This window comes from Notolabrus celidotus, chromosome 7, assembly GCF_009762535.1.
Source record: "Notolabrus celidotus isolate fNotCel1 chromosome 7, fNotCel1.pri, whole genome shotgun sequence".
Lineage (NCBI taxonomy): Eukaryota > Metazoa > Chordata > Actinopteri > Labriformes > Labridae > Notolabrus > Notolabrus celidotus.
The window spans coordinates 6198524-6226444 of record NC_048278.1 but is presented as its reverse complement, the minus strand read 5'-3'; the positions used below and the strand labels follow the sequence as shown (position 1 = coordinate 6226444).

At 41.5% G+C, this 27921-nt stretch overlaps 2 protein-coding genes across 3 annotated transcripts in view; one reads left to right on the top strand and one right to left on the bottom strand.

The window, feature by feature from the left end:
• Positions 1–26686, top strand: part of gnav1 (guanine nucleotide binding protein (G protein) alpha v1) — a 38683-nt gene extending 11997 nt beyond the window's left edge. Inside the window, exons 5-9 of one of the 2 annotated variants that reach the window (XM_034687450.1) lie at positions 3516–3644; positions 17470–17599; positions 17779–17850; positions 21902–21989; positions 26240–26686. In XM_034687450.1, the coding sequence (XP_034543341.1) occupies positions 3516–3644; positions 17470–17599; positions 17779–17850; positions 21902–21989; positions 26240–26445 (625 nt within the window). In that variant the 3' untranslated portion in view covers positions 26446–26686. Of the gene's footprint in view, positions 1–3515; positions 3645–17469; positions 17600–17778; positions 17851–21901; positions 21990–24579; positions 26047–26239 lie in introns of those variants that run through there. The other variant, XM_034687451.1, reaches the window with a different exon arrangement.
• npb (neuropeptide B) lies at positions 25991–27546 on the bottom strand. Its single transcript, XM_034687452.1, has 2 exons — positions 27132–27546; positions 25991–26539 (listed from the first exon to the last, which is right to left on the bottom strand). The coding sequence occupies exons 1-2, from the start codon at positions 27393–27395 to the stop codon at positions 26411–26413; spliced, it is 393 nt and encodes a 130-aa protein (XP_034543343.1). The 5' UTR covers positions 27396–27546; the 3' UTR covers positions 25991–26410.
• Between the last annotated feature and the right edge of the window lie 375 nt (positions 27547–27921).

The following is a 27921-nucleotide window of genomic DNA, read 5'->3' as shown; positions in this document are numbered from 1 at the left end:
GATATGTTTTGTATTCATATAAAAGCAAAGCAACATAAAGATAAAGAACGCAAGAAGTATAACTACATGAGATTACACAGAGGGTTGGAACAATGTACATATTGAAGGAACACTTATCAGTACACATTGCAGGCTCAGTAATGACAGTGAGGATGTGAGGATGAAGAGTGAAAGTGATACACGGTGCAGAGGGGTTGGCGTGTGTAATGCAGAAGTCAGGCAGAGCTGGGACCCACCGGGAGGCCGTCTGTTCTCATTCTCTACCCCAGAGAGAGGCCTTGGCTTGGGGTTATCTACACTGACAGGCCCCCTGGTTCCCACTGAGAACCACCAAACATCACCATCACCTTGCTCTGCTCACTCACACACACACACACACACACACACACACACACACACACACACACACACACACACACACACACACACACACACACACACACACACACATCTCTGCTTCTATACTAGTGAGGTCCCTTACTGACAATGCTAAATCCACACCCTAACCTTCATCTTAATCACTTCAACTCCTTCCTGCAGTTTGAGACAGAAACAGATACAGAAATGATCCGTTTTATGTTGATAGACTTGTTTGTAAGTCTTTTAATGAGCAGCTAAACACTCCATGTGGGTCTGTGGGTAGTTATTCTTATCAGTATTAATAGGACTGTATTCATATCCTGCTAAACTCTGAGAACACAGCAGTACTCATGAAAGGAATCAGACATTTGGAAAGACAAAACGCACATTAGTCCGACCTTTTTCTACATTTGAGTACAGTATTGAGTAGAAACAGTTTTTCAGTGCAGGGAGGGATTATGGCCGACCTTTCTGGTTAGCTTTTGTACAAAATAAGAATACAAAATCTGGCTTAATCTGTCAGTTATCTGGCCACTCGTGTTTCTTGGCAGGCACGTGTGAAGTCTATCTGATATAAACAGGATTTTCCTACTAAGACTTTGCAGTAACACATTTTTATTTTTTATTTTTTATTTTTTATATATTTGTATTGATCATTTTCTTATTAGAAAGCACACAGGACATTCAAACATTGTTGACTTGACAGACAATAGACAAACAAACAAATCACAACCAAGCGAGCCGGATCCTCCCCTGGTGGTGAGGCTTTCAGCAGTGTGTTTGCCCCCTGGTGGCTGGCTGCAGTATAGGTCAACAAATCTGTCTCCCCCATTCATTTGAATGGGGCTGCAGTCAAACTTTAAAAAATGAATACACGTGGTACGAATGTTTCTCACATCCGTATGCTGTGATGATATGTAGTTAGTATTTGACTGTTTTGTGTTCATCCTCTTTTTTCTGAAAAGTTTCTTTTTTGTTAGTTATTAGAGTTTAAAAAACGGGGTTTTACTTCTGGGTTTCCTTTGATTCACAGCCGCCGTAGAGGGAAACTTCAAAGGGCACACAGCGTCTTATGATGTTACGCTGTAGGGCGGAGCTTGTTACAGTGGCTTCACAGGCTCTGGCTGCACAATGGCGGCGCCCAGGAGCGGGATTTTTTGGCTTCAGAACCGTACAACGGGAAGAGGCGGAGCAACGCTGTCCATTTTTATTTACAGTCTATGATCACAACACATTGGCAGTTGACAACCCAACAATAATGCAGTTAGTAAATTGAAACATTACTTTAAGGGATGGGCTATAATGGTGCCAGCAGATTATGAGTTTTATATTGGTATGACTGATCTTTTGTAGAGTTACTTTCAGCTTAGTGGGGTATCAAGCTTGACTCTAATGTATTCCATAAAAAGTTTCCATGTTTTCTCAAACTTATCAGAGGAGTTATGGATTGTGAATCTCAGTTTTTCAAGTCTTAAGTGTTGCATCACATCTCTAAGCCAATGAGTCCAGCCCGGGGAATGAGAGGACTTCGACTGAAGAAGGATCAGCCTCTGAGCTAACAAAGTTGCAAATGTTGTTATTCTGAGATGAGTTTCTGTCAGGTTGTTGTTTTTATCTCCTGCAGTAACACAATTTGCTATCCATTTGTTAAATTAGACATAGTGAACAAAATCTATAAAACATGTTGAAGTTGCTGGAATAAATGAGCATGCAAAAGGGTTTCAACATCTAAAAAGTAGTTTGTGACTACTAGAGTAAGTGTTACACTTCAGCTTGTTTTCTCAACCAACCTGTAAAAAATCTGTAAGTCTCTCGCTTGATGAATGTTCGACTTTTTTCACCTGTCTGTCTGTTACTGTGACTCTCTGCAGTTTGGTGCCGAGCAGCCCATCTGAAAGATGTTTTTTCAGAGCTAACAACAAATTGAAAAGAGTAGCAAGGCTGAACCAAAACATTGAAGTGGGAAGTAGTTCCTGACTCTCCATAAAGCATCAGCAGATAATTCTCTGCTAAAATCACTTATAGAGACCTTTTTACTTTGTCACTTGATACAGTGAGCATTTACACTGTTTCACAGGGAATCATCACCTGACTGCCAACAACTCTTAAAACCTATTCAAGGTCTTTCAGCTCATTGTTTTGATTAAACAACACAGCGTGCAATGGTTCAGTGTCAAACCACTCTGAATATCCACTGCACAGTAATCGCCTTGTACCAAACAGCAGAAGAAACAACTAGTGTAGGAACATAGAGGAGCATTAAGGAGCTACAGATGCAGACGCTGTCCAGAGGAGTCAATGAAGGCAAAGCTACAATAATATTTTAAACATGGGTATTGGCTAGTGGTGTCACTTTCATAAACCGTGTCAGTCAGACAATAATGATTCACATATTATAAAGGGGATGCTACGTTCAAAGGTCAGTTGGTTTTGCTGATCCAGGTGTTCAAACCTGACTGAATGCATCCTTCAGAAGAATCAAAGATGGATATCTTCCACCTGTGTCTCTCTTAACCTGAGAATAACTGTCCTCATAAAGACAGAGAATCAAACACATTGTCTGCACGATGCAGCTCCCAGCAAGTAGGCAGGGTGTGTGATTCTTCAACAGCAGGATGTTTGTTGCTGTCCAAGAAACTGATTCAGGATGACGAGCAGAGAATGTCACAGTCAGCTCAGGTAGCTGGATACTATATTACACACTACGTCCCTCTGTATGTGTGTGTTGGAAAGAGATCACATCTTACTGAATGTGCGACATTCTCAGTGCGCACACACATGATACAGTTTGTTACACTAGCAGCATTAATGGTTAATCTGTGTTTGAAAGCTTAGCCTCAGTGTGTTGTTATGGTAAACTACAGAGTGAATATTAATATAATTCTTATTATAATTCATGGTGATGAACTGCTGCGCCCCCTGGGGCTCCATTCTTATCACTGCACACACTACCTGCTGCCTGGAAGCTGACACGACCTCCACACACACACACACACATTGTGCAAACTTTACACCCCGACTGATCCCAGATGTTTTTCTCTCTTTTGATGTTAGTTTGTTTGCAGGTTCCTAACACGTCTTCATTCTCTTCTCCTCTGCCTTTCAATCTATCACTCCCTTCTGTGTCTCTGCCTCCCTCCTTCCTCATTTTGTAGTTTCTTTGACAACATGACCCGCATCACGTCGCCAGATTACGTGCCCACAGAGACAGATGTTCTGCGAGTACGGCTGAGGACGACAGGCGTGATAGAGACCCAGTTCAAAGTCAACCATCTCATTTTCAGGTAGAACAATTTCTTACTTTTGTTTTATGAAGACACAACAAGGCAGAATAAAGATGCTAATGACCACTCACTCACCCAGAGCTGCTGCCATCAGGCGGCACTTGACTGTCACTCTTAGTTCACTTCTGTGGTCGTGGTACTCTTTATCTGTGTCTACAGCTGTGTGATCGGCCCCAGATGTGAGATGGAGATTTGCGTTTTCATTCAATAAGTCAATACGGTACCATCAGTTGTCTTTACACTCATCTACTGACCACGCAAACACACACTGAAAAGCATCGCGGGCTCAGTCTTATCAGTGGAGCAGCAGGAAGGCAGGTATCTGAGCGCTGGAAGCTGATGTCAGATCAGCATATTCATCCCTGATCAATGAGCCGCTGTCACATAATACCAACTTCTTTATCATCTCTCAGTGACTGAACTCATTTCTGATGATGCTGAAAGTCACGACGGCATAATAGATGTTAATGAACTTAATTCCTCTGCAGCCTGATGGATGCACAACAAAGAGTAGAAAAACCTTAAAGCTTATATTCATTTAAGATGTATGAATATGTACTTGATTTATTGGTTTGCACTACTTTTGAAGAAATAGGCTCAACTTGATTATTCAAAAATTGCTCCAGACACCACCAAAACGTTGATGGATTATTATTCAAATTCAGATTTTTAATGAGCAGAAAGAAAATAGCCCAAACTTTTAAAAATATTTTTGAATTCTGAAATCTACATAAATTTAAAGAACAAATTACTGAAATTCTCCATAAAACTCTGAAAAAACAACGTTATTGGAGTAAATGTACATGTGCTTGTTGTGAGAAGATGCAATCAAATGATTTACAATATTTAAAGTCATTTTTTGAAAGTTGAAGCTGTCAGTAAGTGTCAGTCAGATGAATTTGATATAAGATAAATGTAAAAAGCAAAAAGACAGGCTAAATAAAGCTGTAGTTTCTACTTCAGTTTGTGTGCTTTGGGTGTTTGGGTGATTTAGAAACGATGGATTTTGTGGGACTGAGAAAGCTGAGAAGTTTTTTCTTTTTTAAATTATTTCTTTATGGAGGAAGAGCAATCACTTTGCAGTCAGCATTTATTCTACAGCAGAATGTAACATGTATAGTAGGCAAAACATACGTCATATTTCTTCAGCAATTTAGCTCTTCAATGATTTATTTTAGGCAACTTAAGACATACAAGATAAAATGGGGAGATTACATTTTAAAGGTGTAAATGGAAGAGATAGCAAAAAATTAAATCAGGAGTGAGCCAAAAATAAAAAAGAAATGAACCATATCTTCACTCCTTCACTACATTCAGTCAGATGAAATCTGGCCTTACAGAGAATGAAAACCTTTCCAGAATATAAATTTGATATGTTAGTCAATCCAGACATCAATAGTAGGGGGATCAGGTTTCAAACATTTCCTTGTAACAGCTTTTTTGCTTGCTGCAAGAACAGACAATTGTTTTCATGTTAAAAAATTATTACAAATGTACAAAATAAACATGTATTTAAAAAATGTCCATTTCTGATAAAAAGATTAATAATCTGCTAAAGCAATTCATTGCAGTTTTGTCTCTTTACTGTTATTTGAAACCCTGCTGGGTTGACAGACCTTGATGAATGTGTTTGTGCTCAGAACAGCTAAACAAGAAGCTGAACTTAATAAAGGGAAAAAAAATGTCAAAGATAAGTCTACATCAGAAATTCACTGGGTGGTTGTTAAAATACTTGAAAATCATAAAATCCATCCTAGACTGTTAAATAAAACAGATCCTGGAGACAGTCGTCCGGCATACTGGTAAATTTTGGAGGATCTGCTTACTTGGGATTAAACATAACATCAGCAGGCAAACAAAACAGGAACCTTTGTTTTTCAAAATATTGAAGCCAATGCGGAAGTTCTAAAAACTGCAGTTCCTTTAATGTCCACTTCAGGCTTGCTCCATTAACTCTAATATTGAAACACAGATTTTTACAGCAAAATTAAACATGTTTAAACGGGTGATTTGGCTAGTGTTAGCATACCTTCACACTTTCACAATTGGTGGTGATGCTATTAATGCTGCAGGTGTTTGGTCATAAATGAAAGCATCAGACACATTTGACCTAATCTAAAACTTTAAAGAAGGCCAAAGTTGCTCTAATTTATTTTGAGAGGAACTTAAATGTAGTAAATACTAAATGTTATGGTTCTCTGAGAAATTTCGCTCAAAGCCAGTGAGCGTTTGTGGACCATGAAAGTGGAGACCAAGAGGTCAGTTGAGTGTTGGCTCTTAATTCTACATGAAGGATTGTGAGTGATTTTCCACTGTTTGGTTTTAATTGAAGGGTAATGGGTCACGCAGGGTTAACAAAGGTACTGTCAGCACTACGCACACATTATTGTGTGTGTCTGTCTCAGTGTCTTCCTCCAGTGTGTCCATCATGACAAGAAAATCCAATTCCTTTCTTCCTTTTTCTTAATGTTATGTTCCTTGGGAGCAACAATAAAAACAACCTGTCTCTCCTCCGTGCCCAACATCACAGCTCACACGGAATTATAACAATAAAACCTGTTAGCTCAGTTTTTCATAGGGTCTCTGTTTAGCATATAAACTGTAGAGTGAGTCAGTTTTTCAGCAGATAACTTCAGTCTGGGGTATTGGTGTCACATCTTAATGCTTCTTGCATGTCTCCAGGTGCAGGAGACTCATGTCTGTTTCTGCGTCAAACAGCAAACACACATTACACACAAAGTATCTCACACAAGGAAAGTATTGCCAGCAAAGAAACACTCATGATAATCATGAACGTGTGGTCCTGTGCAGATAAACGCTGCTTTTCTTCACAGTCTCACAGTTTGCGTCACTGCTGAGTCATTGCTCGTTGTTTTTGCTTTTATAATTCGTGTGTGGTTGCTTTTTTTCTCGGTAAGACATTGTGATGGTGACGTCTCCACCAGGTGACGGTGTCAGATCTAAAGCGTGGCAGTGTCCCTGGTGGTGCTGCAGGAGGGAGCTCGGCCTCCCCTCTCTCACACACCCTCTCTCTTATCTGCGCAAATTCTTGATCATAATTGAGCTTGGATAATTGACACAAGGCACCTTGAGACTGCAGAGATCGATCCCTTGGGGTTCGTTAGGAGCTTAACATAAGTTGATGTCATTACGTCAAACTAAGTAACAAAAGGGATATTAAAAGGATTTGAGGGAGTCGCGGAGAAAGAGTGCATGATGTGAGTTTTCAATCAGACTTCCAGGGGACGCACTGCAACAAATGAATATTTAAAAATCTTTGTTAAAAAGCAGAGACGCTCATATTATAATTGGAGAGGTTTTTTTTATTTAGAAAAGCACTTTGAACAATAACATCAGTTTGCATTCAGAGCAGAGGATTTAGATTTCAGCAGAGTTGATTTGGAGGTGAAGATCTCCGCTCTGACTCAGTCTCATTTTGGGAGGCTGTACTCTCAGCTAACACAATGTGAAACCGTCTCTGTCTCTCTCGTTGGTTCATACCCCAGGTGTCTCATTTCAGCCAGCATCTGCGCCAAGCCCTCCTAATTTTGGCTGATAAGTGACTGGGAATTTCAAACAAAAACTGCCATACAGTTGCGAGCATTGCCAGACTAATTCCTGCGCAGATTAGCCTGAAACCTCAGATTTTACATTTTATTTCCAATCAGCAACAGGACACTACAACTGATCATAGCAATGATATTGGTGACATGGTGGATTAGGGCAGCAAGGCTTTTCTTATTGCTTTAAGCTCAACACCCTTCATTTATCATCTGATGAAGATAAAACCTCTTGAAGAGATTGTCTGTTTTGGGGAGCTCCTGCTGTGATCAGCTTTGAGCAATGAAAGACTTCAGTCCAGGACTTCCTTTCATGTCAATCAATTAATCGATCTTTATTTGTATAGCGCCAAATCACAACAAACATTATCTCAAGACGCTTTTACAAACAGAGCATGTCTACACCACTCTATGTCAAATTATGAACAGAGACCCAACACCAAGACAGGGTAAGACTCAGTCTGACCCCACCTTAATCCACCATGAGCATTGCACCTCGCAGTATTTAGCTAGTTACAGCGGAGAGGACAAACTTCCTTTAACTATGTCTATGGCAGCTCAGAGGAACCTATGAGACAAGGGAGCTCAGGGACTCCAGAAAGGTCTTTGGTTAGTAACTTTAATGGGACAGGGAGAGTTAAAGTAAGTGATGAGGGGGTTGGGGGGAGATAGGATCCCAGTGTGTCAGTGTGCCAGTTCCCCTGGCAGTCTACGCCTATCGCAGCATAACTAAGAGCTGGTCCAAGCCTGATCCAGCTCTAACTATAAGCTTCATCAAAAAGAAAAGTTTGAAGCCTACTCTTAAAAGTAGAGAGGGTTTCTGTCTTCTGGACCCTCCTGTGTGTGGTCTTGTTCACAGTCTCACCAGCAACTTTAGAAGCAAAAAGAAACAATGTCAAGAAACCTGTGGGTGCACAGCAGGGTTTGATAAACACTAAATCAGATGATAGCTAGATTATTCTTGTATTGCATTACAGCTGATGAGTTCCGTCTCTTACACTCTCCACACGGACGTTTTTCCTGCATACAGTACATTCAAAGGCCACTGAGAGGCTGGTGGACAATTAAATTCAGGCTACAAATGAAAACCAGAACCCTTTCTGCACCACAAATCATTACTCTTAAGGTTCTGCTTTTTTATGCTGAATATGTGAAAAGGGATCATACACAGACATCTGCGTTAAGATGCATGCGGACCTCAGCCGGTGGTTTCACCTTCAACATGATGGACATAATCTTCAATCCAGCTGACTCGATCCTGTTAAATGTTCTGCCTCACTTGTGGATTACAGGTGGTGAATGCTTTATAACATATTTGTTTAGTTTATAAAAATGGTAAGCGTTCTACATGCATATTGATATTTAGGGGTGTGGCTGATTTGATTGACAGGTGTGGGCATTGTACCTGCCTCAGCTCCACCTCTCTGTCTTCAAGATTAGCCAAAAGGTAGCTGGAGTTAGCATTTCCAATATGGCCCCTCCTTCTTGAGGCTTCATAACACGTCTTCAGAAACTGATGGTCGATGTCACTGAAACTACATTTATGTTTTATATAGTCCCTGACAGGTAGACACAGGGGCGTTGTAGTGGGGGGAAAAGTGGGACTGACTACGTAGGGCCCAAGTGGGGAGGGGGGACCTTAATGGGCCTGAAATAAAATGTGTTTTCTACTACGCTTTTCTTTTAACTGCAATAAGTAAACTAAAATTGTCTGAATAAATAAACAAACATTCAGAATTCCTTTCTGGAAAAAAGAGGAGTCTCTGTTCACGTTTTGACCACAGCTGTCTGTCAGCAGCAGGCAGCTCCGGGGGTGCTGAGTGGACAGCGGCTGCAGAACAGACCGTGAGCTTTGATCAATCAACGTGGAAGCACGATTAATTAGTTAAAATGCATATACAATGGGCTATTTGTGTGATTTAAACAGCTGTCAATGCATAGAAACGCTTGTCATTGTCATGTTTTCACAGCATCAAGTGTGGCTGATTGAAAGTAAACTGTAGGTTTTGGAGTTTTATTTGACTTCATAAGGTTAGATTATACCAAATAATGCCCCTTGTTGTTATTCAACAAGTCACTTGGCTTCAAGTAATCTTGTTTAAAGAGGTGGACAGTCTGAAGGTTAATATTGTGCAGTTAGATTTGGAGAAATTGTTAAAAAGAAAATATTGATATAGCTTAGATTTGAGTCAGTTAACAGGGATAGTTTAAAGCATATATTTTTGTTTAATGCAAATAAACCAGTATTAAAGCAGCAATGTTATATTTTGAAGGGTTGGCTGTAGTGATGGGACCCACTGAGATATATTTTCAGGGGGCCCAGAATTCCTTGCGACGCCCCTGGGTAGACATTAGAGTCGTATCCATCTTCACATTCAGCTGTTAGAAAGAAAACATGTTTGTAGCATAAATGTTGTAACTATCTTCATCGGATGAGATGTAGAACAGGAGGCTGAGTGTCATGTTTTGATCCAAATACTTAAGAGCTTCTGCCTCTGTTAGCTTCTCTTTTTTCCTCCTCTGAACATCCTTTTATGATTTCCTTTGTTGACATCTTTTCACAGGTGCACAATCAGCTCACTTTTATTTTCTGTTAAGAAAAACACAAGAAAGCAATGCTTTCAAAAATCTTACACTGAATGGTTAAAACCTTTGTCTCATTATTAAAACGACATTAAGAGGGCATGGGGTGAGAGTCTTTCATCAAGCCATTATCTCCTGTGTGTGTGTGTGTCTGTGTGTGTGTGTGTGTGTGTGTGTGTGTGTGTGTGTGTGTGTGTGTGTGTGTGTGTGTGTGTGTGTGTGTGTAGGTGTGTGTGTGTGTGTGTGTGTTTTCAAATGAGAAATATGTGTGTGGAGGAGCGTGCAGTCTGAAAAGTTAACACCCAGACATCCTAGTTTGCATACAGATGTCCTGTTTGACCTTTGAACCCTATTTGTACTAAAGATCTGGGTCTTTTCCCGTCTCATTAACATTGAGTGCTCTCATAATTACAATTACAACGCTGCGGAGGAAAGTGGACATTATTGGGGGGAAAATGGCGGGCATGGGATGATGAGGGAGGACATGATGGAAACTGAAGATGGAGTGTGATACAGCAGTGAAGGTGAGGTCAAATTTCGGGACATACAATACGAAATGATGTCCTTTATTGTCCCCGTGGGGAAATTTGTCTGTGACATCAGTGCTGCACATGTTACCTGCTTTTTGAAAAATCTAAATGACAAAATGAACACACATTAAAAGATACAATAAATAATACAGTCATACATCACACAGCATATTCTTAAAGAGCACCATAACAATGTCCCATCCGTAACAGGCTCTTTACTTTTTAAAATTCTGATAGAGATCGGCACAAAGGAGTTTTTAAAACCATTCAATTTACATTTGGGGACTCTTAAGCTTCTTCCAGACGGTAAAAGTTCATACTCGGAGTAAAGGATGTGCTCTCTGAGCCTACCCAAGAACCAAATGGCCTGTAGGGAAGGGTTGCCAGTCTTTCCTTTGACCTATATGGCAGTCTACATGTTGGCTCTGTAGTGAGAGCAGGGAGCCGTATAAAGACGGTTACAGAAATCAGTTTACAAAACAGGAAGGAATAAACAAATCAAAAGGCTATGTCCCCCCTTTTAAAGCTTATATTCATTGTTTCCAGAGAATGATGTAATTCTTTTCCTACATTTTGAGTTGTCCTTAACTTGAAGTCATTGTTTTGGTCAAAACAAAGTGATCCTAATTAAAGTTTATGTAATGCATAAAAAAGAAACAGTATTTACAATATTCATCACAGACTAAATCTTGTGCAGTGCTGCTCATCAATCCCTTCCAACCCCTTTAATGTACACCACTTACACTGGAGCAACAATAAGACAAATCCTCACTCAACGTCTGCTAATTTGCTTTTTTATGGAGCTTTAAAGCACGTTTTCCTTAGAACTGAAGAAGACTTGAGTTTAGTTTGAGAACAAAAGTGAAGAAATGATAGTTGAATGACATGCCAGGCACAGTAGCTTCTGATGCTCTGATGCTATTTGCACCTTTTCATTGCATCTTCAGAAGTATGTTATTGGTAACCAGGGTGCGATTTTACTCAACACTATGGCGCACATGAGGAGCTCAGTGTATGTGTGTATGTGTGTGTGTGTGTGTGTGTGTGTGTGTGTGTGTGTGTGTGTGTGTGTGTGTGCATGTCTGAATGTGTGTGTATGCGGGGCTCCCACTGTGTGTAAAGCAAGGCAAGGTGATTCTTGAGCCTGGTGGGACTGTTCAGGATCTTCTACCCCTTTTCTTTCCATTGTGGATCTGTGGTGGAAGGAAGAGGAGGGAGGCAGGGGACTCAAGAGGTTACAGGATACTGTGGACCAAGGCACCAAAATAAATACATAAAGAAATAAAGATAAGATAAGATACTCCTTTATTTGTCCAACAATGGGGAAATTCAGGAATAAAGAGAAGGTAAAGAAAAAGAAATAAAGTGAAGGTAAAGAAAAAGAAAGAATAAGGAAAATAAAATAAACTAAAGTAGTGAAAAAAAGAGTGTGTGTTTGTTAATGTATGTGTGTTTCATATATTAAGTGTACTGTGTATATGGGTGTGTGCAAGTGCACTGTGTGTGTACCTCCTGTGCCTCTGTTGTCCCAGTTTGTGATTGCACATTTTGTCAGGGTGCTGCAGTGTTATGCTGCTGTGGGATCAATATGAAAAGGCGTGATGATAGTGGAGCTGTGTTATGACTCTGTTGCAGATGATGATATGTTAATATGAAAGAGGTGGTTGTCACGTCTCACCCTGTTACGCCTCAGTTACCAGCTCCAATGGCAGATCAGAACTTCACCTCACCATTCTACCTCTGTGCTTTATACACTGCAGACGAGGCATAACAGATGCATGATATCCTACCTTTAAATGGCAATCTGTATAAGTGAGGTTTGTAGATCCACCACTTTATACTTGTGTGAGACATCTTGTAAGAACTACTAAAACTGTTGCTTAAAGTTTTTTTGCAGAATGTTTTGGTTCAGGACTAAGTACCAGCAGATTCACATGAGTTCAGCTTTGTGTTAAGTGCTATTTCACAAATGTTCAAATTCTAAAAGACTCATGGATAAAAAAAGTAACATCATTCCTTCTCATTCAATGGTTTTCATTTATTTTAATTATTTTCAACATTGTAGATTAATACTGAAGACATCAAAACTATGAAATAATCTGGTTTTGCCATAATCTGGATTACAAGAGTAGTCAAATAGGCCTATCCATTGTGTACTAATCCTACCTCTGAACAACACAACTGATGGTCTCAAACACATTAAGAAGGCAAGTCATTCTACAAATGAACTCTTGACCAGGCTCATGTTAATTAGAAACCATTCCAGGAGACCACTTCATGAAGCAGACTGAGAGAATACAAAGAGTGTGCAAAGCTGTCATGAAGGAAAAAGGGGGCTACTTTAAAGAATCTAAAATATAAAACATATTCTGCTTTGTTTAACACTTTGTTGCTAATTAAATAATTCAATATATGGTCTTTCATAGTTTTGATGTCTTCAGTATTAATCTACAGTGTTTACAATCATTAAAATAAATAAAAACAGTTGAATGAGAAGGTGTTTCCAAACTTTTGACTGGCAGTGTATATTAGCATGTCACTGTTACCTTTAAGCATCACGCTGACGTCTTTGCTCCAGGGACTTTGATTAAATGTGACCATGTTCCATAAGGAAAAGTGTTTTTTGTTATTTGAGTCTGAAGTTGTCACTTGAGTTAGACTCAGTCAGGAGTCTTGAGTACCCACCTGTGCCCTCTCTGTGTGAAGTAAACACAATGTAAGGTTCACTCGCACTCTACAGAAGCAGCAGAAGGGGACCGCGCAGTGATCAGTGTTCGTGAATCTTCAAAGCATGCAGCGCTCTCCTCACTGATCGCTGTTGTTAGGCTGGTGTGAACAAGGTGTGAGAAGGTTTGTGTAATGAAGCATCAGATTCACTGATATGTTCAGTGTTTGGCTTCAATTTCCACAGAAAATTTCCATCGGAAGTCTTATCACACCTCGGCGATGTACCATGCTTGCTGTTTGTTTCCCTCTTTGTGCGTGTGTGTTTCCACATGTTCATCTCTCCTCTCAATAAAGAGCTGCATTAACTGGACGGATGCTCAAATGGAAGGTTGGAGATGACACATCTGGTTTTAAAATGGGTGAAGTGGGAGGAACTGATCTGTGTGTGTGTATCTCTTATTCTCTGTTTTCATCCTTTCCGAGAACACTGACCTTTACGCTATTCGTGCCGCCGTGTTGTGATTGTTTCTGGAAAAATGTTGTGATTGTCTCAGGGAAAATTGGAAAGGGTCTCACCTGGTCTGCTGAGACATGACAAGCTCCTCTGTGTGTGTTTCTTTGTGAGAGTGTAAGTCCCATATTTTAGGAATATCTGACCTTATCTAAAAGTAATACCATCCGTCATTGATCAGAGTCCTACCCTCAGCAGGCTGGAGCATCAGTATGCAAGGTCATGAACACACACACGTAACGCACAGCCTGAACTTCTCTACTGGAAATTGAATCCTTATAAAGGACATGTCAGTCACGATGAGATATCATTTCACATACTATACTGTCAAACACACACACGGACACACACACACACACACACACACGGACACACACACACAAACACACACACACACACGGACACACACACACAAACACACACACACACACACACACACAGACACACACACACAAACACACACAGACACACACACAAACACACACACACACACACACATTTCATATAAAGCGTTGCCTTCACTGTCTGTTGACCCATCCATCCATCCATCCATTTTCTTCCGCTTATCCGGGGTCGGGTCGCGGGGGTAGCAGTCCAAGCAAATTGACCCAGACATCCCTCTCCCCGGCGACACTTTCCAGCTCCTCCTGGGGAATCCCGAGGCGTTCCCAGACCAGGCGGGAGATATAATCCCTCCACCGCGTTCTGGGTCTACCCCGGGGCCTTCTCCCAGTTGGACGTGCCCGGAACACCTCTAAAGGGAGGCGTCCGGGAGGCATCCTTATCAGCTGCCCGAACCACCTCAGCTGACTCCTTTCGACGCGGAGGAGCAGCGGCTCTACTCCGAGCTCCCTCCGGATGTCCGAGCTCCTGACCCTCTCTCTAAGGCCGAGCCCAGACACCCTTCGCAGGAAACTCATTTCAGCCGCTTGTATCCGCGATCTTATCCTTTCGGTCATGACCCACAGCTCATGACCATAGGTGAGGGTTGGAACGTAGACCGACTGGTAAATCGAAAGCTTTACCTTCCGGCTCAGCTCCCTCTTCACCACAATGGTCAGATACAACGTCCGCATCACTGCTGACGCCGCACCAATCCGCCTGTGGATCTCACGCTCCATTTTACCCCCACTCGCGAACAAGACCCCAAGATACTTAAACACCCCCACTTGGAGCAAAGTCTCACTCCCCACCGAGAGAGAGCAATCCACCGTTTTCCGGCAGAGAACCATGGCCTCAGACTTGGAGGTGCTAACTCTCATCCCGGCCGCTTCGCACTCAGCTGCAAACCGCCCCAATGCCCGCTGGAGGTCCCCGCTCGAGGAAGCCAACAGAACCACATCGTCTGCAAAAAGCAGAGATGAGATTCCAAGCTCCCCGAACTGGAGACCCTCCTCCCCCCGGCTGCGCCTTGAGATCCTGTCCATAAAGATTACAAACAGGACCAGTGACAAAGGGCAACCCTGGCGGAGTCCAACACGCACCGAGAACGCGTCCGACTTTGTGCCAAGTATGCGGACACAACTCTCACTTTGGTCGTACAGGGACCAGATAGCTCGCAGTAGCGGCCCCCGAACCCCATACTCCCGCAGTACCCCCGACAAAAGCCCCCGTGGTACACGATCGTAGGCTTTCTCCAAGTCCACAAAACACATGTAGACTGGATGGGCAAACTCCCATGCCCCCTCCAGGAGCCTCGCAAGGGTAAAGAGCTGGTCCACTGTCCCGCGGCCAGGACGAAAACCACATTGTTCCTCCTGTATCCGAGGTTCGACCTCCGGTCGGAGCCTCCTTTCCAGCACCCTAGAGTACACTTTTCCCGGGAGGCTGAGAAGTGTGATACCCCTATAATTGGAGCACACTCTCCGGTCCCCCTTTTTGAAAATGGGAACCACCACCCCGGTCTGCCACTCCACAGGCACCGTCTCTGACCTCTGACACTGAAGAGGCGTGTCAGCCAAGACAGCCCAACAATGTCCAGAGCCCTCAGCATCTCAGGGCGAATCTCATCCACCCCCGGCACCTTGCCACTGGGGAGCTTTTTGACTACCTCAGTGACCTCTGCCAAGGAAATGGACGAGTCCTCCGCTGGGTCTTCAGACTCTGCCTCCTCCTCGAAGGACGTGTCTGTTGACTGATACATAAAAAGATCCCTAACCCTCTTAATATTGTAATACCATAGAGGCTGATGTTATTAACAGTCTTACATATGGCCAATAGAGGCTTTGATTAACATTCTCAAGTTTGTCATATTTGTATAGTTCTAATTATGTAAAGTCAGTATCTTAATATTCGTACAGACGGGAAAATCTCACTGCCATTTTCTAAGAAGAAAAAACAAGAACTTTAATATTTAAGAGCTGGCTGAAAAAATGATCTGTCATGCAATATCTGCTCTGTAGCTTCTTCTGTGTGTGTGTGTGTGTGTGTGTGTGTGTGTGTGTGTGTGTGTTTACCTCTCTTAATGAAATGTCCTCCAGTGAAGTGTGTTGCACCTGGGTCCTCACTGAGTGTGATTGTTCTTAGTCCTCCACACATGTGCATCTCTTTCTGTTACCTGTCTTTTGTTTACTCTTTCATTTAATCTGCTGGTTTTCAAAGTTGTTTTTTTAATAGATGAGATAAATCCCAAGCGGCAACCTCCGGTCTTCAAAATATGAAGCCCATGCGGAAGTGTTATAAACTGCAATTCATGGAGAATCCGCTTGAGGCTGGCTGCAGAAACACCAGAAACCACATTCACACCAATTCAAAGAAGACGATCTTTACAGCATTAATAAACATGTTTACAGCCTGGTTCAAAAAACGGCTTCAGTCTACGTAGCTTATCTCTCTATCCGCACACATTTTTTTCTAACATGACCGTTCAGAAAATATTAAGATTACGAGTTTTTGCCCAAATAAGGACATGACTGACTTGGCTAGGAGGCTCAAACCCCGCCTCTTTACCTTGCACTAAGTTTGGTTGAGTTCATCATTACCAATATGGCTACCACTGACGATTGACTTCAAAACAGCACTCAGGAACAGATGGGTGACGTCACGGATACTACGTCCATTATTTATACAGTCTATGCTAAATCCATTAGGGTACTTTGCACTTAAGTTGTGGCCACGCCCCCTTTTGGGTATGGCAGTCCATCTATGATGACTGACACGAAATGGAAAGTCTGGAGTCTTTGGCAATTTGATATCCAAACTAAAAAAACAACACATGTTGAATGGCTGTTGAGAGCTCAAATATAATAACCAAACAGGCAAACATACAAACTTTTACTTTCTGATCAGTGGTCGGCAACATAACTGTATATACTGTATGTATCTAAGATGAGTGGTGAACAATGATGTTGGATACAGCTGTAGTGGCCCTGAAACTCTGGGTACCAGTAAGATAAACAAAGGTGAATAAATTAAATTGAGGCTTGTGCATGTCCACCTTATAGAGCCCCACATTATTCAACATGTTTACACATAGGACTCTCATCTGGTGCTGTGTGGCTATTATTAATGAGATTAAGTAACAATATCAGTTTCAGCAGCCGACTTTGTGTCTGGTAAAGCTCAATTCCAAACCCTAATATTATTGTGAACTATTCATCCTTTGTTTTCATGGATCACTGATGATGACTTGACTGTGCCGTATCCCTCAGCTCCTGTTTGGTGTTTCACAGCTCACCTAAGCTGGTAAAGATGTCCAATTGGAAGCTCTAGCTACTTGTGTTAATAATCGACTGGTTATATGTTTGCTTGTTTAGCTTTCCAGGTAATAACGCAGGGTCAGTGATGTGATCAGAGTTCGTCTAAAGCAGCCAGATTCACTCCCTTCAAACTCTCAGTAAGAGGACAAACAATGTTAAGGGATGATTTTATTGAGCTGGTGCAGAAGTCCATGTTTTTCTTTGTAAATGGTTTACATGTTTCTTAAATCTCTCTTTTTGTTAATTTCCCTGTTCTCTCCATCTCTCCGTGCGTAGGATGTATGACGTTGGAGGCCAGAGAACTGAGCGGAGGAAGTGGATCGGCTGTTTTGAAGATGTCAGGGCGGTGCTGTTTGTTGTGTCGCTCAGTGGCTATGACATGACTCTGGTGGAAGACACCTCCATGGTACAGCAAACGCTTCCTCTGACTAACAAATGTTCATGCTCACCACTTATAGACAAGAGCACATTTAAAAAATCTTACCCAATCATATTATGCAGGTTTTAAAAATGACAAAATGTCTGCCTCTGTGCTCCTCTGCTCCTCTGCAGCTGTCTGATGACATTATTGTCTTCTCTCTGCAGAACCGTCTTCAGGAGAGCTTGAAGCTCTTCTCATCCATCTGTAACAACGTTTTCTTCCGCAGCACATCTATGGTAAGATAAAAGTAACTCACCAATTTCCTCCACCTCAGGAGGTGAAAACAAAAGCAGAAACATTTAGACTCACTGAGATTCCTCCTGTGAGAAACACTGACACGTAACCTTAGAGGAGCTGTTTGAGGAGTCATTGGAGGAGTCAGAAGTTTGGAGTAAAAGTGCAACAACTGTCTCTCCATGCATTGCTTTTTAATTGTCTCTCTTTTACCGCTCATCAGGCAGATATTTTGTCTCTCTGCATCAAAGCTGTTTCAGTGAGGGTCCTGTGTGTTCAAACTGTCATTGCTTCTGACCAGCCTAGTTGCCATTTGTATTACGAGGTGTGATAGAGGTGTGGCCAGAGTTAAAAGCGTTGTACTCAAAGGGTAAATCATTCAGGTAGTAAGATGTGTCCTCAAAGGTGTGTTTATTAGATGCACACTCTGTTTGTGTGAATGCTCTGACGGTATTGTTCTGTATGGACCCAACTGTGTGTGACCGATCTGCCCGGCCCCGCTGCTCACTTGTTGGTATGAACAAAAGAGTCTTTTCAATCCAAACAACTTCTCAAAACGGCATCATACATAAAAAGTACAGCGTGGTTATCTTAAAATTGATATACATATATGTATAATACAGGTTATGACGTAAGGAGGGAGTAAAAGCTGTTCAACAGTGCCGCTGCCAGGGTAACCCAGCAGGGTTTGAGCTGCAAATCAGCTGATTGTGATGCACAATGAATGGAGGGAAATTTCTCGAGTGTGAGTTTGATGTCGTATTCATCCAATTCAAGAAAACTGTACTATACTGTTGGGTAACACAAACCCTGTGGAGTGCCGTTTGGATTGGAAAGAATTGCCATCTTACGCCGATAAGTGACCAGCGAGGCTTGGCGAGGATCCAAATTTAAGCAAATCTGTTGCCTAAGAGCGTGGATACACACCTTTAGTCCATGCTAGCTTCTGCTTTGGTAACTTTCATGGATTCCTGCTCCACTCCTGCAACCACAAGCTGATCTGTTTTACCGACAGAAGACTTTTAGCTGCTCCAACCACTTCATAACAAATGCACCAGATGCTTCTGTCTTTTAAAGGGATAGATAGATGAGACTGTTATCACCCAAAACACACTGATGAGTTTTTAAGAGACTAAATAGCCTATTTGCATCTTGTAACTCTCTTTGCACCCAGATTATGCCAGATTTAACTTCCAGAAATAGACTTGCACATATCACTTTAAACTATTCACTACACAGCATATCGTTTGAGCCCCTAAAAGTTGAAGGACCATCATACACTGCAGTCTTAAATAGTAAGGAACCACTTAAACTAAACCAGTATTATTCCCTCTTCAAGATTTTTTCTTATGTCTTGTAAGACCTGAGAAGTGAAACTGTTTAAAGAATTATCACGACATTAAAGCTCCAGTGAGGAACTCTCTGGTTGTGTTGATTTTGGCTTCCCCTTGTGGACATAGCAGGATCAATGCTGATCATACCCTCTACATGTGTTACTTTTTTCTTGATGAAAATTCCCATTTTTCTTTAATTCTAATCTCCGACTTACAACTCACGATAAAGCTTTTGTGTTGATCATTAAGCTGTTTCAGCAGGGTGAAGTTAATTCCCTCATTTGTCAACTCTCTGCAGCAGCCATTTAAAACTTTAAAGACACAATCAGTTTTCCTTCTAGTGCTCTAGTTTGCTATAGTAGGTCATAAAGAGGCATTTATAACAATTCAAGTCTATTTCATCACCAGCTAGAACTCCTCACAGGATCTTTAACCATAAAACAAGGCACACAGCCCTAGTGAACCACCATTGCTGTCTTCTTTCCAACGCAGCTGTCATTTTTAATTTTTTTAATTTTAATTTCCTGAAGTTTTTCTTTTTGGAACACACATGTATACAGATATGAATACAAACACACAGATATACATACATGCACACAGAAGAACACACATACATGAGGTCATGGGTTGATCTATACAAGAAGGCACAAAGTTAGATGAGATAACACACAAAATGCATATATTGTTTCCCCCAGGCTAAATAAACACACCATTTCTCCCCTCGTTTTTCCCCCAATTCTTTTTGGAGCCGTATGGAAAAGGTCATCTGCTCTAAAAGATGCAGCTGTCATCTTTATAACTTTGTTGTGTTTGTAACACAGGCACATTCACCTGTATTTATGTGAGATGAGGTCAGGCGCATTGTTGGCACATTACTATCTCGAAGCTGCAGAAAGAAAATGCATGAAGAGATTTTGTTCAAAGTCATTTTGGCGGTACTTTGCTGCAATGTAAAGGTTTTATTACTGTTGAGTTTGATGTGTTCTGAAATACAACAGTGCTCTTCTTCTTCTTATCAGTTAAATACCCTTGCATTTGCTCATATTCTATGTAACAGACAGACAGGCTTTATGAGAGAGGATTGTGTTTTCTGCTTCTTCTGACATCAGTTTATAGAGACACAATGAAACCTCTGCAGCCTCATGCAGAGATTAGAAGGTGTTCAGGTATAGAGAGCGGTCACATCCTATTTGTACTTTGGCCATGCACTTACTGTAAGACCGTGCACCTTGTGTTGTTTGAACGGGGCCCTAATGCTGAGATCTGGCAGGTACCACAGCACCAGTCTTCTTGTCCAAAGGCAGACATCGAAGTTCAGCTGAAGGGGGTGGAGACCACAGCTCAGTTTGTGGACAGAGCACGTAGACGAGTGGAGGAGACACAAGCGAGATCTTTTTGCATCCCTCTTTGTTCTCTATGACATAGTGAGACAAGAATAACACTAATGTGTTGGATGAATGCTGTTTCCACACACACACAACAGGGCCCAGCCTCAGCTCTTTGTCTCTGTGTCCCCCTGTCACTCGTAATTAAACGGCAAGTTGTAATTAGGGCGGGCTTCGGCGAGGTGACATTTACCCCTCTCTGTGTTTTTCCATCCTCATTTCCGGTAAATGATTGCATTAAAACAAGCGTGTAACGAGCTTGTTCACTTTATTCCACTTAACTCTGCATTTGAAGCCCTCTGAAAAAACACAAGTCACAGCACGATGACGTGAGCGTCTGCTGATGCTCACTCCTCTCCTCCACACTGGCTCTGAAACTTTTCAAACAAGCACATGTGGACAGAAAAATTCAATCTCTGTTTGAACTGAAGCATTCAGGAAAGTTAATAGATTCAATCTACATGTTGTATTTGCAGAATAATGCACTGAAGATGTTAACAAAAGAAGATGCAGTGTTTTACAAAAATGTCTTTTTTTGTAAATTATTCTATCCTCATAAAATCATGTATTGAAGGCTTTATTAGAGCCGAACAGGCCGTTAAATGTTTTTTGTGTGTGACGTGTTTATGTGCAGGGTAATGTGTGGGCCCACACGTTAACGTGGCCAACAGGCTCATTAAACAAAAGTGTTTAATGATACCTTTTTAACGTGGGAGGGAGATTTGTAACCTCCACCTCAGTTAACTCTAATTACACATCTGAATATTGCTCTGAATCTGCTTCATTGAAAACTTGCTCTCCCTTAACTCCCCCCCCCCCCCCCCCCCTATTTTTCGTGATCAAGCAGGACAACAGAGAACTTGGTTGTATTTTTAATTGGTCGACTACAAAGCTGACAGGACTCGTAAAACATGGAGGCAGTGACACAAGAAAAAAAAACGATTTGTGACAGTCGTGGCTTGTTTCCTACCGTGGAGACTACATGAGTGATTAATCACACACTGATGTGAGGAATGTGAGGAGGGAGGTCATCGATCCACCATCATCATCACCTCATGCTGGTTTCAACGCAGATATTGATTTATGCATCTTTTGTTGATATCTGTAAAGTGACAATAAGTGAGACTGTATCATTTCAAACTGATTTATTGGTTTCATTGTGGGGTTAGTTATTGCTGCGCTTCTCCAAAGTCTCCGAAGCAAATCAACGTTTCCCTTTTCTCCTGATCTTTGGGATTGATTTTCCTTTTCCGCTTGAGAGGGGGTCTTTGACTTCTGATGAGCTTCACGTGTCTCAGCTGATGTGTGTGTGTGTTTGTGTGTTTTCCTTGCAGATTTTATTCATGAACAAGATAGACCTCTTTCAGGACAAGATTCTACACTCTGGGCGACATCTTCGGTTATACCTGCCACAGTTTAAAGGTAAGACTGTGTCATTGAATCGGTCCTGTATGTAAACAAGCCTGGCCCACATGGACTTAAAACACCACCTGTAAAACCTAAGACAATCCAACACATCCTCATTTATACTTTCTTAATTTGAATATTATTAGATACTACTTTTACTTAAAAGTTCATTTGCAGTGTTGTTGATAACAGACCATTATTATGTCCATTTAAGGAGGAATGGTGATGGGTGGGTTGTCATTGATTTCATGTAAATGTTAAAAGAGTGCCTCATAAAATAGCTGGGGAATTTATAGTGTAAAGAAATATCAAAAAGGTTCTCATGTTTTAACACAGCTTAAAGAGGTGGTATGCTTTTGATATTTTAAAATCAAGTATTAAGTTGGAATCTTGGATGTCAAACCTAAACGTGTTCAAAGTTTTTAAATTGTGTGGTAAACGTGTGTTGGAGTAATCCCAGGATGAGACTGAAGCCCTCTGAACAGCTTGTTCAAAAAGTCACACGAGAGCCACGCGAGATTTGCTCGAATCGAGAGATGACACACTGGTGGTTCTCCTTACAGAGCAAAATAAACGTGACACACACCAAACAGAAACACCCTCCTCAGTTTTTATGTCTCTCTCCAAACTTTCTGGCTCTGATTTGGTGTCAAATTTGGAAACATTTTATAATTTACTTTTCAATTAGAGAAGCACAACTTTGAAGTATGGCAACAGTGGAGGAGGCTTCTTGAGTGTGGTGTTTGGGGCAGATACATTCTATGGATACATGGATATGTTAAACTTGGAAAGAGGGTACTTTCAGGCTTTATTCTGTCCCTCATAGTTTTGTTGGTAGCTTAACATGATTTACATTTTACTTTTTTAAACCAATACTAAAACATACAGGGAGCCAGTGTAAAGCAGGAGTGATGTTTTCATGTTTTTTGTTCTGGTTAAACTCTGGCAGCTGAGTTCTGTACAGTCTGGAGTCAATCAGCAGATTTTGGTTAAAAAGTTGAATTTCTGTCAAACCAGATGCCAAGCTTCTTTGTATTAGGTTTGATATGCTCCAATCGCTGACCAGTAGAGGACAGTAATTGCTCATGTGCGGTGATCTAATGAAAATATTTTTGTTTTGTGTGAATTTAGCTGCAGAAAGTTTGTAGACATCTCCCTCTTTATATCAGACAGGCAGTAGTTCACAGAACTCTCAGGGTCTGTGCAGACATGAAGGTGTAAGTGTGTATCATCTGCACAAAAATGAAATGAAACGTCACACGTGTTTATGATGCCAAAGGGGAGCATGAATAAGGAAAATCCAATTGGACCCAAAACCAACCCCTGAGGCACACCGCACTTCACCTTAGAAAAATCAAAGACAAGAGACAACAATTCACATTTACACAGAACCTTCTATCAGGCAGACAAGATTGAACTATGAAGAAACTGTACCAGAAACCCCTACCCAGTGCTTCAGTCTATCTTCAGTCTGTCTTTAGTCATGGACAAGTCATTTGTAACTTTCTGCGGAGCTGTCTCAGTGCTGTGAAACTTCCAGAAGCCAGATTGAAACTTTAAAAATAAACAACTCACAAACAGTTTGACTCAAAAATTGACACATTTGAACATTAAAAACAGACTTACGATAAGCAGGTTGAAATCCCATTGGTGTGGAGGACAACCCCAATTCCTAAAGAATTGGGAGACTGAGTTTAATAAAAGCAGTATTTGATGGTTTGAAAACCAGTTAAAGCCTTTATTTAACAGATTTATAATTAATTCAACATCTAATTGAATAGTATTAACTATTTTATTTAATAGTGCAAAAACAGCACATGTAAAAATGTAAAAGTTCCTTTTACATCATACGATTCTAACCTGCATTTTGGATTTTGAGCCCATGCAGTGATTTCCACTACAGAGTCTGTTGTATTAAGTGCCACGACAGGACCGACGATCTCAGCCATACAATATTGTTTTTTGGCTTTGTCCCTTTTGTACAGAGATGTCTCCAGATTCTCTGAATTGTGTAATGATGTGTACTGTAGAAGATAAAAACCCAAATCCTGCCATTTTGCTCCGAGGAACATTATTCTGAAGTTATTACACTATTCATTCATAGTCATTCCCTGAGTGGTGAACCTCTTCCTATCTTTACTCCTGAGACACTCAGCCTCTCTCTCACCTTTATGTTTGCTACTTGAGTAAACTCCACAGTCCTCTCTCTGTACTAATGAAGTTTTAAATACAGGCCTAATGCATTTACAGTAATGTCACGGTACCTAACTTTATTAAAGGATTTAAATACTTCTTTCACCACAATGCAACAACCAGTTTTCATTAAATATGAATCACATCGCTTCAGTGTTTGCAGGTGACAGCCCACTCAGGGTGGTGGGATTCTTTTACTGTATCTGTTTCAGGAAGGGATAATCTTGTCTTTTTTTAGATTTTTCTCTTAGTCACACATTTAAAATGATTATTTCCATGTTTTAGAGCACCCAGAGCTCCTTCACAGTCCTATTACCTCCCCCCTGCTCTACCAGTAACACGTCTTCAGTTCTCTTTGGAGAGCAATCATTTGTTTTAGAGTCTGATCCCTGGCTCATCATCTGTCCCCCAGGAGCAGACTGCGATGTGGATTCTGCTGCTCGCTACATCGCCGCCACCTTCATCTCTCTCAACACCACGCCCAGCAAACTCATCTACCACCACTTCACCACGGCAACCGACACCTCCAACATCCAGGTGGTCTTTCAGGTGGTTATGGACACTATTATCAGAGAAAACCTGGAGGCTGTGTCGCTCCTGTAGCTGCAGGCGGAGGTCTGAGACTTCAGTGGACAGTTGGGGCCTCCTTTTAAGAGACAAAAACAGGAAACAAGGCTTCCAACAGAAGACGAGGATCATCCAAATCTCAGACACTCTTAGTCTCTGCTGCATTTCAACCTCTCTTCTCTGTATGTAGCTCATAAAATGTTTCAAAGAACACTGAAGGAGAAGATCCATCTTGCTCCTCCTCGATCTTTAGGGTTGAGTCCTGAATGCTTACCTTTCAAACCTTGTGTTTAGAATAACGGGCATTTTTATCTGTAATGTACTTAAAAAACAGATCGTGAATGGCAGAGCTACTTTTTTAAAGACTTGACACCCACACACACAAGCACACACACCATTTATTAGCCAATCTGTGTGTGTGTGTGTGTGTGTGTGTGTGTGTGTGTGTGTGTGTGTGTGTGTGTGTGTGTGTGTGTGTGTGTGTGTGTGTGGGCCGGACACTTAGGGTGTGAGGATTTACTGTTTGTCCGTTACTTCCACGGCACAGAGTTCACTCATGCATACCGCTGTGTGTTTGCAGCTCATCCATCACTTCATCCCTCTGCTGTCCACATCCTTTGCGTCACACCATCCTAATGCTCCTCAGCTTGTGTTTACTTTTTCTGGACTGAAGTCACTTGTTCCCCTGGACTCCAGCCAGTCGGCGATGACACTGGTGTTTTATATTCAAAACAGGAATATAATGTATGTAATGCAACCTCTTTAAGTCTGAACATTTTGTTCCAGGTCTTTAACACACACAAAAACCCTGATTTTCTCCCCGGATCAAACCTTGTGTATGTGATTTGTGTGGCATTAACCCTGCTGGAAGCTTGAGTCATAAACAAGATATGGTAATGGCTGATTCTGAGAAAAGAGAAAACCCCTCAAGTGCCTTTTGTGATGACGAGCCTGAAGAGTTATTAGAGAGCTTCTATTGTTGTGTATTTTTCCACTTTCTGAAATGTTATATTCAATCCTCTGGTGCACCATATTCACAGATTGTCATATTCATAGTTGGTCCTATATTGTAAGTAAACCTCAATACAAATTGAATGTTGCACTGGTGAGTTTATTTTAAGATCATATTGCAGTTTCCTCTGAAGAAGTATTGTATTGTATTGTGTGAAATAATAATTATTGTATCAAATAAATCAGGTCTGGATCCCTTTTTCCCTTTAAACATGTTTCAACACAAATTTAAGCCACACAGCATGTTACCAGTGTTTGTTCGTTTTAATAGATAAAATAAATAAAAGTACTTTCCAGGAAATCTGCTCTGCAGTCAAATTTCAGGACATTTAATACAGGTTGGCCACTGCGGGAACATTTCAGGGATTTACAGCAAAGATGGGAGGTAACCAGAAAGAAGAAGATCTCAATACTTATTTTTCTTTTTTCTTTTACAGTACTGTTTAAAAACCAAAACAAAATGAACAATGTTTGTGGTCTTTTCATAAAATCAGATAACATTCAGAGTCTGCAGCGGTTCATCATCGTCGATGGAGGGGTTTCCTCTGCGCCGTCATCCACCCTCCCTCCAACCCCCCCTCCACACACTCAACCACCCCTCCTCTCTTTCTCGAAATGGGTCGTTTCCAGAAAAGCGCTCCCGGGGCTCGGTGGAGGACCGGGGCTCACGCGGACAGGCAGTCCAGGGAGTCCAGAGTGAGGAACACGTCCGCCTTACACTGGAAGGTTCCTGTCCCGTCCCGCAGCAGCTCGCAGCTTTTCAGGTTTGGAGAGATGTCCTTTACGCAGATAGCCTGCAGGAGGAGGAAGAAGAAGAAAGTGATGAGACAATTAAAGTTAGTGAAATAAAGTTTGCGCCTGCAAACTCAAAGTCATCATATTCTAATTCATTCAATGTATCACTGAAACTGACTGCAATTTGAATATTTCGTTGAACCGTAATAAAAACGGGCTTTGTTTAATTCAATATTTGTTATGAAACGGTCACTTATCCTAAATATCTTATAAATGAATCTCTTATTTATTCCTTTCATCGCATTAATCCAGAGTCATGTCTTAATTTTACTTTAAATTGAGGTTGATCTTTAAATGTTGACTGTGCTGCCTCCTGCAGCGCATCCTGCATGCTTCGCGTCTTTACGCACGAGCTGTGAAACTTTTCTAATAGTTTTCCTCTCAGCTGTAAGTTATTTTCGCACAAGTTACCAAAATAAGTCTTCTCTTAAAAAATGTTTCTTAAACTTGGAAATGTCTAACTTTCAGTATAATTAACATACAGCCAGTAATAAGGCTCAAAGAAGGTCTTTATCCGCGCGTCTCCTCTTCTTTCTAATGTCTGAGTAGAAAAAGCATAAAACAGAAGAAATGTATCTGTAAAGTACTCACCATGCTCTTAAGAATTGAGATCTCCCTGTTGGTCTCTGGAAGCACGCTGTTACCTGCTGTCTCTCCACTGTCCATCAGTGTCTCCTCGGACTCAGCCCTCCGAACGTATGGGGACCTCCTGATACCGGAGAGTAAACCGGAGGCTCGGCCCACCGAGTAGTAACTGGGCCCGGTGGATTGCTTGTACCAGGCTTCCGCTGGTGAGCAGGAGATGAGCAGAGACACTCCGACGCACACGACAGCAAATCTGACTGATCTCTCCATGTCTGGAACCGTCTTAGCACTTTTTACGCAGGAGAAAATTGCGCTTTTCTCGTCTGTTCAGGTCGACTTGATGTTTTGTTTGTTCTTTGGAAACTTTCTGCTGCTTATATAGGCTGACTGGGCGACGTTATTATGACCCAGGACGTTCGTCAAATCACAATAGACGTGGGCGGATGATGATCCGGCGTGTGTGGTATAGCGCATGAGGGGGTTGGAGATGTATGGGGACGTCAGCTCTGCTCTGACGTTTGCAAAGTGAAATGTATTAGAACTAATGGAGCAGGATAGACACAGACCTAAGACATCAAAACTCAAAGGGGCCCAGAAAGTTAAAAACGGGGAGCCTCTGTTCATACGAATTATTGGATTAAAAGGTCCTATGTATTAACTAATGGTAATAATAATTGTAAGAATGCTTTGATAAGGCAGAGTGAACTCTTTCCCTAACAGCTCCTGGTTTTACCCTAAAAAGTCCAATTAATTAAGAGATGTGAACTGTCTGGAAGCACAAAAGGCATTAAAGCCA